Below are 17,254 nucleotides of genomic sequence, written 5' to 3'. Positions count from 1 at the left end.
ATCTCTGTCCTCGTGGAGCAATGATTACCTGCAGTGAAATAAGTGCTTAAATAAGGGTGCAGCAGGGCAGGTCTGGTATTGTTCCTGTCTGAGCAGGAGCAAATATGTAAATAGGGCGTGGCCGACGTTTCACCATGTAAGTTGCACACACACGAAAAAATGCTCGCAAAATGACATTTCACTTCCAAATCTGTCTCTTTATTGGCTGAAAAACATCCAGATGATAGATCTGCCTCCATACAACACAAAAGCAAATATTAACAGAAACACTAGGTCACCATTTACACCACAGAGCAGTAATAGTTACAATTTAACCAGAGTTTTTGCATGAATATTCAAATAGAATTAAACTCTTATAACTGCCAATAAAAGTATGTTTCAATGTGGTCTCAATCTGAAAAGAAGTTATTTTTGAAAACACATAACAAGTACTAAGCATTCACACTCGCACCCTTTTTCAGAATGGACATGCATCATTTATAATAGCATGTTAATGAAAAACAAACAGACATAATTGTGCTGATATGAGTTCTGTTTGAAGTTATTATAGATGTCACTCATCAGCATTTCATATGACCAGACTGAGATTTTGCAAGCTTAAAAAGGCACATTGCCTAAATACAAAAGTCAACTTTGAAGGCACAATCATTATCCCAAGATTTATTAACATCCAAATTATCAGTGTTTCTATAAATCTCCTGTGGTTTACATTCTCCTTTAACTATATAACTTTGACACATAACAAACACATTTATCTATCCAAAAACTACAAGTATAAAGTTCTTACCTACAGTATAAAAAACATTTGATTTCTTTGTAAAAGAGAAAGCAATATTTACACAAATGCAGAGTTAGCTCCACATTAGTTTGCACTGATGCTGTATTTGAGGTGCGACAGTGAGAAGATAAGGCACAAGTGTCCAGCAGATTGTCCAAAGAAAAACATCTGAATACATGTTGCTCTGACAGAAAAGAAATCCCTGATTCCACACTAAAACATACAGTGTTCAAACAAATAAGAAAGTACATGGTTAAGGTGCACACACTTGTATCAGAGTCCATCAATAGTCCGAACGTACTGGATCCACACTTCTTGAACTGCGCTGTCCATCGAGTTTTAAAAACATACAGGAAGTCCTTTTTCCATCAGGTAGATCCTCCACCACTGGTGTGTTCATGTTCTCATCACAAATTACGGCAGACAAAAACTGAGCCTATGTCATGTTTGAATAGTATAAAGAGTCTATTTACATCCGCACATCTGAGAAGATATAATCCAAATGCGGGTGGTACAGTGCTGACTGCTTATGTTGTTGAAGTGAACTAGATTAGCCTTGTTTTAGATAGTCGTGTCTGCAAAATCCTGCCTCGTAAACCCTTTCTGTAACACAAAGAAACAAACAAAAGCAGTGTTATGACAGTGTATGGATGTGAAACACAGTAAGTGATTGTGTATTATTTCTTAAAGGATCTATTCAAATATTACTTAAACTGTAAACCACAAAGGTGTCAACAGCTGCTCCCTCTGTGTTGAAATGTGACCTGGAGTGATCTCTAAGCTATTTTTTAAACTTGGACAAACCTCTTGTAGCATGTACCAAGGTGTTGCAGGTATCTGAGTATTAAATGTATGTAAGACAAGTACTGACGCATTTTTTGCTCTGCTCAGACTTGTTCATTAGGAAATGAACTGAACCTGATCGCCGCGCCCTTGGGAGGGGCAGGCTGTAATCTGCGAAAGGCAGTAAACCTACCTGGGTCCTGCCCAAGACGGGGAGGTGCAGGACTGTGTGCGTTGAAAGAGCAGCAGTGTGAGCAGATATATGGGTTTTGAACATGTGACACCCAACCGAAGAGGGAGTTACAGTTACAGGAATGTCATCCGTCACACACATAATCACATGCCCACAACATGTCTGTCACTCTCACTCTTCTTCACATTCGCGCACAAACACGTGAAATAAGAACGAGGGTGGGGCTCCATGAAGGGAACACTTTCCACTGAGTTTTGACTTTTGTTCGACAGTAAACAAGCAGAATCTAACTTGTTGTCGCTTCTGTTACAGGATGACAACTTTGAAGATTCTTAGTGTCATACTAAACTGAGGGCATGTTTTACTCTGATGTGCGTCTTATAGATAATATGTTTTACTGAATTAAATATGACTATAATATATGAGTACTGAGAGCAAAGTTCAAAGATGATGGAAAAAAGCAGTGAAGCTTTAGTCAGATGAAAATTGCAGATAGTTTCAGAATACGTTTCACCAATACTTTTTAATGTTTAAAATCTGCTAACTGTGAGATTTGATGGTAGCTATTATAATTAACTTTTAACACTAATTTGAGAAATCTTTTTAAGGACTCTATTTAGATGTATTAACACTTAAAGGAGACCTATAATGCTTTTAAGTTTTCTTGTGCATATAAAAAGATCTTGAAAGTTTCAAGGTCAAAGTCTGCACCAACAGAAGCTCCTCTCTCTCCTCTAGCTGCAGAGCTCCTTTTTTAGTATTTTTTACAGTCTTCTTACCGTTTTGTATGAGCTGTGCAGTTTCTTGTACTGGAACATGTTGCTGAGAACTGTGGCTGCTGCTTTGGCTGCTTTTGCCCTTCCAGGGCTAGAAAAAAGATTCATCCAAGGTTAACACTCCCTACAGAAACTCTTGTGTGTGAAGAATTTGTATGCTGTAATATTTTTTGTAACAGATGTATAAATGTCTGTATCAAGGTTCATGTGAGTACACATCTAACTTGGCCCACTGACCACTCACCTGTTGTCATGTTCGTTTTTGATGCCAATCAGTTTTGCCACGCCATCAAAGAAGTTGATGTCTCTGGCAGCTACAGAGCTGCTGGTCACCAGGTTATTAAGAATACCACAGATGTTGATCACCACCTCGCTGGAGGGCTCCTTCTCACGTCCGCTGGCAGGGAGCTTCATCACCAGGTTGTTCACCACCTTCGTGGCTGGATAAACCAATAATTATTGTTAGGATAAAATGCTAAAACACTGCATGAACACACAATTTTCTTTGATCAGTTTTGTTGTTTAATATGAAGATTGTATGTATTTTTTGTCTTGTTTTATATAATGACAGTCATGGTGTTGTTTGTTTTTGTTTATGTTACCAGGTCACTCCCACACAATCATTATGAAACAGACGAGCTGAGTTTTCAGTGTTAAAGACTTACCAAATATATTACCAAACAAAGTTGTGTTCGAATTTAAACTTTAATTGTTGAACTTTAATAATTAATATTTAAAGTTATGGACAACTTGAATAATTCCAATCGGGCTCGATTGGCTATTCTTGGTATCCTGAATGTTGAAATTTGGAATATTATTGTAAATCATTTGGTGTCTGAATTTAATCAATCCAATTTGAGAGACCCAATTATTATTTTTAACTGGATTATTTTTTTATTTTTGAATTTGCACAACTTGGATTTACCTCCTGGTAATGTAAAAGAATTCCACCAGCATCCATTCAGTCAAATGTTTTTCAAAATAAAATATTTCAGTGCTATAAATTCAGTGTTATTTACATTTCAACATTCACATTATGTGTATATATTAAATACATAGATGCGTCATAACCATCTAAAGTCATCTCACAACGCACAGGTTACTGGCGTTCGACTCGAATAAGGCCACAACACATTTTACCAAAGAGGTTACAGATGATTTAATTTCCAGGCAACTCAGAGGTATCAAATTATTTAAACCCAACAAGGATAAAAAATGGTAGAAACGTACCCATATCATTCTTATCTTTGGCGTGGCGGGACAAATTTCGGATAAGGCCTGTGAGAGAACGCATCTCCAGATCCTTGTGGGTTCGCATGTTGTCCAGCAGCACCGGCAGCATGCGCTCCTGCTCCAGAGCCACCCGGCTCAGCACTGACGCCCACTGCAGGACGAAGAGAGAGAGGAAATTCAGATACGAAACTTTTGCATTTGAATGATTTTACAAGTGAAAAGACAAAAAAGTTGCTTACCCTCTTGTCTCCAGCGGTGATATTCTGCATCGCTCCAGCGGCGGCCTCGCGGGTGGTGGAGTTGATCTCACACTCATGCAGCACCTTGTTGTACACTCCCACTATCTGAGGGTGCCACAGCCACTCCATACCCTTTGGCACCCGAGCAACCTCGGTGAAAGTGGACAGATCCTGGTTCTTGCTCTGTCAGGAGAAGAAAGATAAAAGAGGGCAGTGTTGAGATGAACAGTCTGCTCCACGCTGACAAAATGCTGATGGGTAAATCTCACTTCTGCGTACATTTTTGGCTTTCCTGCTCTGAGGTGTAAAGCAACCAATGGCTTCACCCTTCCCTGAGGCCTGATCTCTGGTTGGTCCTTCCAGGCGCATGAGAGCCGATGGAGGAATCTCACCATAGAGCTGGAAGGAGAGGTTCCTCAAGACACACATGGCATTTTCAACCCCCTGCGAATACATACAGACACAGACAACTTAATACACAAGCCTGGGGTTTTGTGTATTCTGATTGTCATATTATTCTTGTTCTTGTCTCACCTTATCTTCTGCCTTGCTCTCCTCAAGAGAGGCCTTGACGTAGTGCACCAAAGAGTCCACCAGTCCATGAGTTTCTCTCATCTGCTGACGGGTCTTGTCATTCACAGAGCTCAGATTCCTGAGAGCGAGTGAGAGGTTTAAAGCTTTAATTTCATCATGACACATCACTGAGGGTGCAATGGAAATATTCCCCACATGGTAAATAATTTGGAGATAAAACACCTCCAGCGTCACATAAACAGAGTAGAGCCGAAGCAACTGCTGTCTGAAGGTTGGAGTGACATAGCTTTGAAAACAACAGTGAAAAGTGATGGGTGCGGTAAACGCTGAAGAAGCTGTCAACTGATCTGACACATGCCAGGACAGGTTACCAAAATCAGCTCTCATGACAGAAAAAGATGAACACGGGTGAACGAGGGAGAAATACATTTCTACGAAGGAGCATGCTGCAACCACAAAGGGAAGAAGACAAATTAGTGAGGTTCACCTGAGGCATCCGGTAGTGTTATAGAAAATCTCTGCCTCAGAGGCTGATTGCTGGATTTCACTACTTTCTCCGCCGCCTGACAGAGGAATGAGGATCTTGTCGGTCAGATCAGGAAGGGTCTCCCTGGCCAGTTTCGTCTTCAGGGTGTCTTTGGATGAAAGGTTCCACAAGATACCTGCACAAATCACACCAGGAGAGTGTCAGCAATACTGTCATTTATGCCTCATTTTCTCGTAGTTTCTTTGATTATTTTACAATCCTTAACCTTAACATTTTGGGCTTATTCGCTTTCTTGCAGAGAGTTGGATGAGAAGATCAACACCACTGACTGACGTCTATCTGTTCAGTGTGAAGCTACGACCAACAGCTCGTTAGCTTAGCTTCGCACAAAGACTGGAAATGGGTAGACAGTTAGCCTGGCTCCATACAATGGTAACAAATCTGCCTTTTGTTTGGTCACACTAACAGGATTTAACAGTGTTAACCAGTCAACTTTAGAAGAGCTCGAAGGCAGTTTTTGTGAGCACTGAAACGGCTAACCTGGATCAGCTGTTTTCTGAAACAAAAGGAAGATTTGTTACTGTTGTGCAGAGCCAGGCCAACTGTTATCCCCCGTTTCCAGTCTTTCTGCTAAGGTGAGCTAGGCAGCCGCTAGCTGTAGCTTTATTTGTAGTTTGCATCTTTGAGAGTGGTATCAGTCTTCTCCGCTAACTGTTCCCCAAATGTTGAACTACCTGCTTGAGGATTACATTGTCAAAACCTCAAATGGCAGTGAAGATGTCACTATGCGGGTAACATAAGATCTCTATTATGACAGAAAATGATCTAGTTATCTATTACAAGATTCTGAGTAGTCACTGGTGATTTCTTTGGCAATCCAACAGATACTAATCAAGGTGTTATAGCCCAGAGGAGATAGTGACAGGGCCTTCACTCATAAAAGGGAGCGGCAGATACTGTCAGTCCACAGGCCCAGACAGCTCCTACTCACTGCCTTAACACCTAGTTCACACACCCTATAGAAAAGCCTTAAGTCCCACCTTCTAAACTTTTAAAAACACATTGCAAATGTCCACACTACAGAGTCGCAACATCCATTTGCACCGAATTTCACCATTAACTTGTGAGAAAGTATGACTGCCAGTTATGCTGAAAACAGACAACTGTGAATGAGGAACTGTGATTTAGTTACAGTGAATCCTCATAATCTGTGGATTCTCGTAAAAGTGTCTTGTTATAGCTTGCCACCCGCATGCTATTTGTTTGGTGCAGAATAATATCAGAAGTTTATCCCTCACTTCAAGGACGCTTGGCCACTGCCAAGATCATGTTGCATCCAAATTATGTGACTAACTCATTCACATTCATTTGTACTTGAGGCGAAACAAGCGTTCTGAGATCACCTTTGCCTGTTTGGTCATGTCTCTTATTTTGATGACTGCCATCAGGATTTTCCTACCCGTGATGTTTTTGCGAAGCTCATCGTCGGGCTCCTTCAGCGCCTCCACCAGCTGTGGGATGCCGCCCTCGTCGATCAGGGCCACCTTGTTGTCCATGTTCTCGTAGATGAGGTTGCGTGTGGCACCCGTGGCAAAGCGCTGCACTTCCGGGTTGTCACTGTTGAACAGCTTCACCAGCTCACTGATGCCCTTCAAGCGACGCACCTAGAGAAGGAAAACAGTTTTGCTTAGTGCATTCCTCACTTTGGTAATGTTTCCAATCTCTATTTTCTCCCATGATTAAGTGATTCCAGGTGTTTTCTATTTCTATTTGAGTCTGGCGTCTTGTAATTATTTTAACTTAGAAATGTTTTTTTGTGTTTCATGCCATTCATCTCAGTGTCCCTGGGAGGGATCCATTAAGCATAAAGTGCATTGCTGTCAGCCACAGTATCTTTTTTTATACACTGTAACTTTTAAAAGTTGACTTTACATTTTAAAAAGTTAGGAAACCGCTTATCTCAGAAATACCAAGTGAAAAAAGAAATTAAATGTAAAGTTAAATGTAAGTTGTTTGTACTAAAAAGTCTTTACAACCTTAAAATTGTTAGTTTACTTGGTCATTTGGAGGTGAAGTTGTACAGTGTACCATGATTTGCCAAATTCTGACATACAGAAGCTCAACATTTTGGGAAATACATTTATTTGCTTTATTAGCGAAACATAAATGAGACAATATTACTCTCATCTCTGTATAGTAAATATTTCTAAGGTGCAGAAATTATTTTGTTACCTTTGGAGAGAGGCAGGCTAGCTGTTTCCCTCTGTTTCCAGTGTTTATGCTAAGCTAGGCTAACTGGCTGCAGCTCCATATTTATTACCGTACAAAGATAGGTGTGGTATCAATCTTCTCGTCTAAGCCTCAGCAAGAAGTTAAATACATTAATTTCCCGAAATGTCAAATTATTTCTTTTTAGTATGAAATAATTTTGAAAACTTTTAAAACCAGGTCACATGATGTTGTATCTTCAGAGCTGGGGATAACTTCAACAAGTTAAAAAGCACATGGTGTGTTACGTAAGATAAGAGTTATAATCTCTACTGTGTATCTGCCATTCAGCACAGGTCAGAGTCCAGATTTGTTTACAGTGCTGACAAAAATCAAGTAACATGTGGAACAACTAGAGCACACCAGAACAGAAAACTGAAGCTACTTTATGTCAACAAAATTGATGCATCGTCCACAGTTGGAGGAAAACAATTTTCATAACTGAGTTTCATAATAAGGGATCGCAGAGGGAAAAGACCCAGAGGAATTCTGACCACATGTTACATCGGTTTTAAGTACCTCGTTTTTGGCGTCATTGTCATTGTAACACTCATGTTGAATGTAGGCGGCGCCCAGGACCTGCATCTCCGCATCGGGCTCTCTCAGGTTCTGCACTGCTCCGGGCATGTCCAAAGCCATGATCCTACAGAATGGAGCAAATGGACAAACTGAACCAAAGAAATCTAAAACATTTACAGTCATTTTGTAATTACCCAGCTGTTATGTATGGCAGCACAAAATGTCTTTGGGATGTTTGAATGAAACGCATCAGAGCAGCCGCAGTAATTATTCAAAGATGATTTGTTTCTTGTCTGCAAATTTCAGCTCGTTGGATTTCTCCCAAATCACACAGTGGTCTGCATATCCGCTCAGCTAACCACACGCTGTGGGATGTGTGAAATGCGAGGCCTGAAACTGAGCTGCCACACCCAAAACCAGTCCTGCCGCTATGGAGCCGCCTCCCAATCCACAGCTCTTAGGAAATACTCACGTCACACACTCCCTCACTTAAACCAGCTGAAAGTTGTGACACCGTCGTACTGGTGCGTATCACATTCACTAGAATGTCACGGAAAATGTAACAAACTGAGTCACCGGGATGACGCCAGCTGATACCTCCGTCATTGGGTGTTATAACATAATTAAAGGATAAGACTGCTATACAATACAATATTTTTCTTAATGTCAATAAATCCCATTAAAAGGCCAAAACTGATGATGCTTTAGATGTTTCTCAAGACTGTCTGCCTTCACCTCCCTGTCTGTGGTTCTCAGCTCCAAACCCTTCTGTTTCTACTGAAGACATAAAGCTTGAAAATTAAGCTCAATAATCCTAACTGTACTTTTCACAAACTTTACTCAAACTGGGGGATATAGAGCATTTGTTTGGGACTATTTTCAGCAGCGGATGAATTCACATTTGGTGCACCAGTGCAGGCAGCAGGACAGTGTATGTAGGATTGACTCAAAATAAACTACAGTGTTCACTGTAATAAAGGGACACAAAACTGTAGTTTTTGGCCAATGGAGGCGCACAGACGCAAAGGATTAAACTACTGTAGATCAGGCTTTGCTTACACAGACTATTCTTATTAGTAGGATCAGTTTATTGTTGTTTTTTCTTGGGATATGTCGTCAATCATAAAGTTAAAGATGATCACCAGACTTATCTTCTACCCTCCTCATATCAATCAACATCAACATGTACTGACTTTGGTTCTTGAGGTGGGTGAAATCTAACCAGTCTAATGTGAACACAGGCACTGATTTACATGTGTCTGCCTGCATTACTATCAGTAATCATATGAGAACATTCGTGTGATCTTCTCACCCGCTGAGGTTGCCCATGCTGGCTCCCAGCTCCATCTGCCCATTGAAGATGTCCACGCCTCTGCCCACACTCTGCATGCTCTTGACTGACATGGCGCGGGACAGGGTGCCCTGACGCTGCATCAGGTTCCCCTGGGAGGCAGAGGCCACCCCACTTATGAACCCTGTGTCCACTTTGTCCATCCCTCCACCATACATGCTTCCACCTGAGGACATCATGGTCCCACCAGACATGGTCCCACCAGACATGGAGCCCATGCTCATCCGGTTTCGGTTTGTAATCCTGCTGATGGTGCGGTGGGAGGGGCCTTTGAAGGAATGTTGTTGCTGGACCATCTCCACTTCTCCTCCTGTCATCCCTCCGCCGCGGGACAGAGTGCCACTAAGAGACCGGCGCATGGGTGCTGGAAAGTTCATGGTGCCTCCTCCTTGACTCATCTGGCTAGTGTAGCCATTGACTGCGCTCTGAGCGTACTGGTGGGCGTAGGTGGCGTCCCGGTCGGAGACCAGGCTGCCAGCATCGCTGCTTTCAACCATCCAGGGGTTCACCTGCATAGTGTGCTGCCTCACAGCGTTCATGGAGAGGGGCTCCATTTGCTGCCTCATGCCCCCTTGGTAGCCTCCTAAACGTATGTCTTCTCGATAATAACTGCCACCACCACCACCACCACCACCACTGACCCCTCCACCGCCGACACTGATCCTGTGGATCTGGGCCATGTCTGGGCCAGCAGACCGGCAGCTGAAGCCCGACCTCTGGGTGGACACGCGTGGACCCTGAGGATGAAGAGAGGAGTAGTTACAATCAAATGTGTACTCATTATGAACTGTATGCGTGGGTGGATTAGTTTTACTGCATATCGACAAAAATGTTTTCTAAATATAATCACAAGGAGGTGACTAACATTCAAGAAAGACAGGTCAGACCTTTAGTATTTTTTGTCATACTGATTTCTCATCTAAAAATATGATTCATTCAGGAGAGGAGGTCAAATATAAAACTGAGACACACTGGAAAGCACGTCGAAGGTCTCTCGAGCTCAAACTACTGTGGCACAAATCCAGTGTCTCTCCGTAGGAATCTAGAGGGCGGACTTGAAAACCCTGAGCTGATCTCATCACAGCCTGCTGTGAAATACCACACCTACTAAGTCCTGGGTGACTCGCTGTGACACCAGCAGTGGGTCACTGATTTCTAGTGCTTGTTTTGTTTTGTGGAACGTCCCGCTGAATGACACATTACACGATTGGCTCAATATTTCCAGGATATGTGTGAATATATGCTGAAACGGTGAGATGATGTAGTACTCACCATTGTTCTGGAGCCTGAGTACATGTAGGATGATTTGGAGCTGTAACCTGCTGGTTGATAGGTGTTATATTTCATGGTTGAAGAGCCACCGTAGTCTGGAAAGAAGCAGAAAAACAGAATGATGAATGAATACCACACATTCAGTATCACATCAAATTAATATATCAGTGACACAACGGCAATAACTGTTAGTTATATTGTCGTCATGTCCTAACAGTAACATTAGATTCACATTTTTTCAGGTCTGTCTTGAAACAATACTCTCATGCCCACATGTACGTTTGAACATGAGTTTTAGATGTGCTTTAAAGCCATGTGTCTAAACATTAGAGCAAAACAAGCTCGTATTTTGAGTTACGGCTGGGTCGGAACAAAAAGATCACAAAGGTTATGAGGGTTCAACGGCATTTCCTTGTTACGCTGACAGTAACACAAAGAGGGAATTGTACTAAAAAGACTGACTTTTTCTTTATTTCTTTATTTATTATGCTTCATTTGATTAAGTCAGACTGCTGAAGCCTCAACTTCAGATACACTTTTCCAGACATAATTTTGCATAGAATGAGGACTCCATCATTTACTGCATCGTGAAGGCATTTAGAGGGAATGACCACAGCTAACCAAAACTGTTTTTAATGTACATGTGGGAACCTGACCATCAAGTTAAGACTTGGAAATCTTTGAATCAATCAAAAAAATATGTGCAAAACTGAAAGTGATGAAAAAAAGGATTTTCCCTCTCTGATTTAAAGTGTTGCTAAACTTAAAACTGGTGAGAACAAGCACTTCTAAGTCTAAATGAGTCATTTCTCACTTCTTGTAATCCCATTTTTTTGTAAAAAAAAAAAAAGTTTCACAACCAGTCTGCACTTCATGGGGAGTTTTTGCATTTATTCTGACTCTGTGGGTGAGGCTGAGAGGGAGGGTGGGGGCAAAGTCTACGAACAGGCGGAGGCCGAGACAAAACAAAGACAAGCGGAAGCTCTCTGATTGCAAAAAGCACTGCTGTGGTGCTTAAAATGTGTCGAGTTAGAACTCTCTTGTGTAAACTTAATTGAATAAATAAAAATGGATAAACATTTTCTCTTTTTGCAAGCAAGGAGTTCCCAGTTGTCTGCATTCTGAAAGCAGCTTGACTCAGCTGCTGACTGTGTTCCTGAGCTGACTACTGAGAGGTCAACAGTGCACAGACAATGAGACAAAGGCCTCTTCTTGAAGTCAGCATTCAGCAAAGACAAATGTATTTTTACATTTTTCTTATTATTTTGAATTTGTCTAAAAACACTGATTAATGTTGTTTTGATAGCATGTAGAAGCAGAACAATGTTGGCTATCCTGGTGTACAAGCTTGGCCAAGAGAGGAACTTAAAGACGTTTGTTGTGTCAACTGATCTTTGAGCTCTGCCACATACATGAATAATATAGCATCGGGTCACCCCTGACCAATGAGAGAAACAATTAAAATTTAATCCTGTTTATGTTCACAAAGCTCATGTTTCCAAATTTAAATGACACAACAACAAAAGAGGGAGGATGATCCTAAACAGACGTTTCTTTGACTTGTTGTGTACCAGACCTAGCTTACATGGAAAAGTTTAAAGTAAAAAAAAAGGATCAACGAAAACAAGAAAAATGATCAAAAGCCTCTTCTTTGTAGCAAGTGGCACAGTGAAGGAAGGGAGATTTAATCACTGCGTGACAGCCACAATGGGGTGGCACGGCTCTTCTATTAAAACGATGAAAGACATACGGTTTGGAGTGCAGCAGGTGTCTTGTTGCACTGGTGATTCAATTGTGGACACATACTCTTTGACAGTGGGACCTGAGCGGTCTCTGATTACCCTTCACTTGGGTCTGACACACAAAGACATTCTCTCAATGCATTTTACTCTCAAACTGTCCCACTGCAACTAAAAGTGCTGACACATTATTAAAGAATCAAGGAAATGTAAAAGCGTGAGGTGCCCTCACACACAAACACACAACAAATCCCATTAAAAAGCCAAAACTGATGATGCTTTAGATGTTTCTCAAGACTGTCTGCCTTCACTTCCCTGTCTGTGGTTCTCAGCTCCAAACCCTTCTGTTCCTAAATAAAGCTCAATAATCCTAACTGTACTTTTCACAAACTTTACTCAAACTGGGGGATATAGAGCATTTGTTTGGGACTATTTTCAGCAGCGGATGAATTCACATTTGGTGCACCAGTGCAGGCAGCAGGACAGTGTATGTAGGATTGACTCAAAATAAACTACAGTGCCCATGTTCACTGTAATAAAGGGACACAAAACTGTAGTTTTTGGCCAATGGAGGCGCACAGACGCAAAGGATTAAACTACTGTAGATCAGGCTTTGCTTACACAGACTATTCTTATTGGTAGGATCAGTTTATTGTTGTTTTTTCTTGGGGTATGTCATCAATCATAAAGTTAAAGATGATCACCAGACTTATCTTCTACCCTCCTCATATCAATCAACATCAACATGTACTGACTTTGGTTCTTGAGGTGGGTGAAATCTAACCAGTCTAATGTGAACACAGGCACTGATTTACATGTGTCCGACTGCAAATCTAAAAGTGCCGACACATTACTAAAGAAACAAGGAAATGTAAAAGTGTGAGCTGCCTTCACACTTAATTTCCATACAACACACACACACACACACACACACACCAAACCAGTTGGTATAGATGAGTATGACACCTTGGCCCGGCCCCAGCCCAACCCTGGCAACGCCCAACAGAAATTAGCAACAGAAAACACACCTTAAAAACTCCGTCGGCAAGAAAACTTTTTTTCCCCCTTCTCTGTGGTGTCTTGAAAAATGAACAACGGTCATAAAGCCAAGACTTCACACACACACACGCACACACACAAACACACTATCTGCTGGGACTTGTCCACCTGCACACAGTCACTGCCGTAAATGCAGCAGTTGTTAAAGAATGTAGATACAGAGGTGGAGTCTTCCCGCAGAGTCATCTGGGTTTTTTTCTCATATAAGAACACTGAAGCACTTGTTTTTAATTGGTATTCACAATGAGCTACTTTAAATGAATCAGTGCCTTTATTGTCAATGAGATGTAATGGCTGTCCTTGGCAGTGCAAGAAAGAAGAAGTGAAAATAAAAGAATAGAAGAAGAGATCTGGGTATTAAAGTGGCTCCGTGGAGGCTGATTGTGAGTTTATCTTAGCTGGCGCCATTTTCTAAACTAACATTAGCTTCTGTTTCTCTTTGTTAGCAGAGTGAGAATGTGCATAAAGTAACATCATGTGGACTGTTGCAGAAAAATTGTGTCATTCACAAAGAAATCCACAGTCCAGCGGCATTATGCAACATAAACAAATCGCCCACTGGTGGGCAGAGACAACCAAGAGCGAAACTTTTATTCGATGACTAACTTTTAGATGGCATGTGATTTTCTGACTCACATGAAGACAGACACGGCATCGAAATGCTAGTCAGTGAATAAAAGTTTGTTGTCTTAATCCATGTGCTGGACTATACTGCACTTTGGACTGGGTTCCTGTAGTTTTTCCTGAAACTAGAATGCCTTACTCTGAGAGCACCAGACAAGCTTTCAGCTCCATGTGAAGCAGCTGAAGCTGTCAGACTCCTTCCTTGGTCTCATTTTTCACATCGCGTTGCAATCTGCTCACATATGGTCAATACAAATGTAATAAATGCACTTAACACTATATTATTATACCTAGTAAGGATTTTGCAATGTTGTGATATCCACAGTTACCATGATATTAAAAAATGAAATATTGATAACGTGTTAATGATACACATGTGATAATCCCGCGAAGATGTTGGGCCTTGTGCATCGTTTTATTTATGAGTTAATCTTGTTGCCTTTTCACGAGGAGTTGATAGTAATCATTCTTTTTGGACACGTATTTATTATTTATTTAAAGAGTAATTAATTTGCCAGTAAACAATGTTAAAGATAGATCTGATTGCTTGCATTAATTTTTTTTTCAAATTTCTATAGATATTGCGATAATATCGTTGACCATGATAATCATGTCGTGAGAATCTGATATTGTGACAACCATGACACCTATATACAATACAAATCCTGCGATGAATCTAGCTAAATCATTGCACATGACAGTTTGTCATTGGGAAATATACACATTGTTACGCTACAAGTTGAGTCAGAGATACACATTTCGTCTGCTGAGTCAATTAAGAGTAAAGTGTTAAGTATGTCTTAAGTGAGTTCAGAGTAAGGCCACAAACCACTGAAATGTGTCTCAAACGAGGGTGGATATGACATGGCGGCATTTTATGACTGTACGGTATGTTTTCCTCCCAGCAAAGCCCCAGGAGAGATAACACTGTAAAACATCTCGCCCAGCCTACTGGGTGTACACTGTACTATAATGGAGGTAAAGACAGAAAGCTGTGACCCATTTAGCAGAGGAGTTGTGTGAGTTTTTACATTCCAGCTATCAAAGACGACATGCGCAGTATGTATTTCTGTGGAGGCAGGTATTGTTGGCGCCTTGGGAAACTGCAGAAACAAGAAGGGTGAGAAAAAGATTCTACTTTCAGAGATCATAAAATAAAAATGGACCTGACACTGAGCTGCTCCCTGTAATCTGAGGGAACACAATGAATTATGGGTCGTGAAGGAATGTCTGCATGAGAAAAGCAGGCAGGTGTACAGGCCTCAGTCACCAGATTTCAAAAGCAACACAAGACAACACTGTGTCCTTGTGGAGCTCGCCACTTGACTCTAATTCAGCTCTTTAAGCGCATCAGACCATCAAATATGTCATAACGATCTAGTAAACTAATTACAAATCTTCCTGGAAATCTTTAATTTCCCCTGCGGGAGTCTCGTCCCTGCTTTCGTAACAGTCCCCCCTTGACTGTCTGTGTGCCACTAGGCTCAGACGGACGCCGTTTAACAATGTGAACTCTCTAAACCGACAACACAACTGCTGGTTCTCACGACACCGTCATCTCCCAGGTACCTCCGCTCGAACCCTCACCTCTTAAAGCTGAGTAAGACCTGAAACCCAATCCCACAGAGGGCGACTTTCACCTCAGCCTGCTATCAGGGAAGTTCATGAAAGCAGCGCTTGTTTGGGCCTGTTACACATTAACCCTTTCTCATGTGCAGGTACACCACACACAGGATCGCTGCCGTATGAGACGAACCTCAAGAGCAGCTGATGGACAAATTCCTTGATGATTTGATGCAAAGAAGTCTTCAGTAATGCAGATGAGACAAGCGTACACACACACACACACACACACACACACACACACACACACACACACACAGAGGGCATATAAGTGCAACACACACTCTTGCATTTGAAAGTAAAAGCAACTACACTGATCTGAGTCACTTTGGGGAACTTTGAAGCAACCTCGATCAGTCTATCATCCACTCTTGAAATTGGATTAATCATTTAAGTAATTCCTCGTGCAAAAAGTCACTGAAATGTGAACATTTCTCATTTTCTTGGTCTCCTATGAGAGTAAACTGATTGTCTTTGTGTTTCAACGTGACAAAACTGTCAGACAAGATGTTTGAAGACACTATGAAGGACATTTTTGATTTTTTTGTGACATTTTATGCACAAAACAATCAGTAAATGGGGACAATGTTCAGTAGATAAGCCTAAAGGGAAAATACCCATCAGTTCACAATCTATGGATGTGTTTCTGTGACATGACATAAACCTTGGAGGGGTTTTAATTTCGAAATATAAACAGGAACATATTGTATTTGCTATGAGAGATGTTCAATTGTTGATGTGTAATCTGTAACAGCTACAGATAACAAACCTACAGCCCAATTTTATGCCAGTTATTTGGAGCTAAGCCAAAGGAAACAAGGTTACAGGACTGGCTGGTTAGATAAGAGCTGTAATTACCTGTCTACAGCACAGATAGGGGACAATAATGTCAGTACCATGCCAGACAATGACACCTGTAGCTGTGGGGACTTTGAGTGGTTTACCTTGAGCAGTCCCACCCTGAGCCTCGCCAGCTCAAAGTGCGCTCTCCCACGGAAACACTGTCATGACGCTGATCATAAAAACCCATGTAGATCCCAATGAAAGTGAGTCAAGACTTGTTGTTATTTACCTGACATGGCGTACTGTGAGGCGGACCCGTTCTGACGCGGAAGTGTGGACTTCTCCGCCATTCTCATCTGGACCTGCTGCTGGACGCGCCGCTCTCTGGCCACCGCGTCCGACACGGAGCTCCCGTTCCCGATTTGCATCTCGGACGGCAGCCCGTAGGTGGTGACCGAGCTGTTTGGCTGTAAAGCGGAGAAAAATATGTTATCTGAAGCCATGGCACTCATAGTGACGAGTTAAAAAAGCGGGACGCGAAGTACGGCGTCTGGCTTAAACAGCGGTGTGGACAGACTGTGCGCGACTGGAAGTGTGTGGAGGAGCGCAGAGAGGCGCAGGGAGCAGCAGGAGGTGGAGCCTCGTGAGCTGATATCACAGTACCTGAATTACAGGTGCTGATCTTCTGCTTCCTCTGCTTTGAGCTTGTGCCGCAGTCTGCATCTTTATTAAAGTATGATTGCCTTCCTCCGGATAAAGTCTTTCTCAGTGTCCACACCGTCTCCACGCTCAAATATAATCTTTACTCTTGCCTCTAATATATCTTGCCTCTACCTGCCCTGTGCTCCTGACTCACAGGTCAGCTATTCTTTAAGATAAGAATCTCACTGTGCTGCTGGTTCAGCCAGATCTCAAATCAGATTAACGGTTTTTAAGGAAAGACCAACAATAAAACGATTTGATTTCACTTTCTTTGTGGAGGAGGTAGGCTTC

The 17,254-nt window shown here is 41.8% G+C and overlaps 1 protein-coding gene across 1 annotated transcript; it reads right to left on the bottom strand.

Moving 5' to 3' along the window:
- Positions 1 to 176: 176 nt before the first annotated feature.
- On the bottom strand, positions 177 to 16,849 carry pkp3a (plakophilin 3a). Its single transcript, XM_073471410.1, has 13 exons — positions 16,551 to 16,849; positions 10,434 to 10,528; positions 9,123 to 9,898; positions 7,811 to 7,934; positions 6,483 to 6,687; positions 5,024 to 5,198; positions 4,537 to 4,654; positions 4,282 to 4,446; positions 4,003 to 4,185; positions 3,761 to 3,914; positions 2,775 to 2,970; positions 2,534 to 2,621; positions 177 to 1,381 (listed from the first exon to the last, which is right to left on the bottom strand). Exons 1-13 carry the CDS (start codon positions 16,771 to 16,773, stop codon positions 1,340 to 1,342), a joined length of 2,544 nt encoding a protein of 847 aa, XP_073327511.1. The 5' UTR covers positions 16,774 to 16,849; the 3' UTR covers positions 177 to 1,339.
- Between the last annotated feature and the right edge of the window lie 405 nt (positions 16,850 to 17,254).

This window comes from Pagrus major, chromosome 8, assembly GCF_040436345.1.
Source record: "Pagrus major chromosome 8, Pma_NU_1.0".
Classification (NCBI taxonomy): Eukaryota; Metazoa; Chordata; class Actinopteri; order Spariformes; family Sparidae; genus Pagrus; species Pagrus major.
This window is presented reverse-complemented; position numbering and strand designations above follow the sequence as displayed.

Coding starts and splice junctions, on each gene's coding strand:
- pkp3a (XM_073471410.1), bottom strand. CDS start 16,773: ATGAGTGCCATGGCTTCAGATAACATATTTTTCTCCGCTTTACAGCCA. Junction 4,186..4,281: donor AGAGCAGGAAAGCCAAAAAT/GTACGCAGAAGT, acceptor TTCTCCTGACAG/AGCAAGAACCAGGATCTGTC. Junction 2,971..3,760: donor CAAAGATAAGAATGATATGG/GTACGTTTCTAC, acceptor TGGTTTATCCAG/CCACGAAGGTGGTGAACAAC.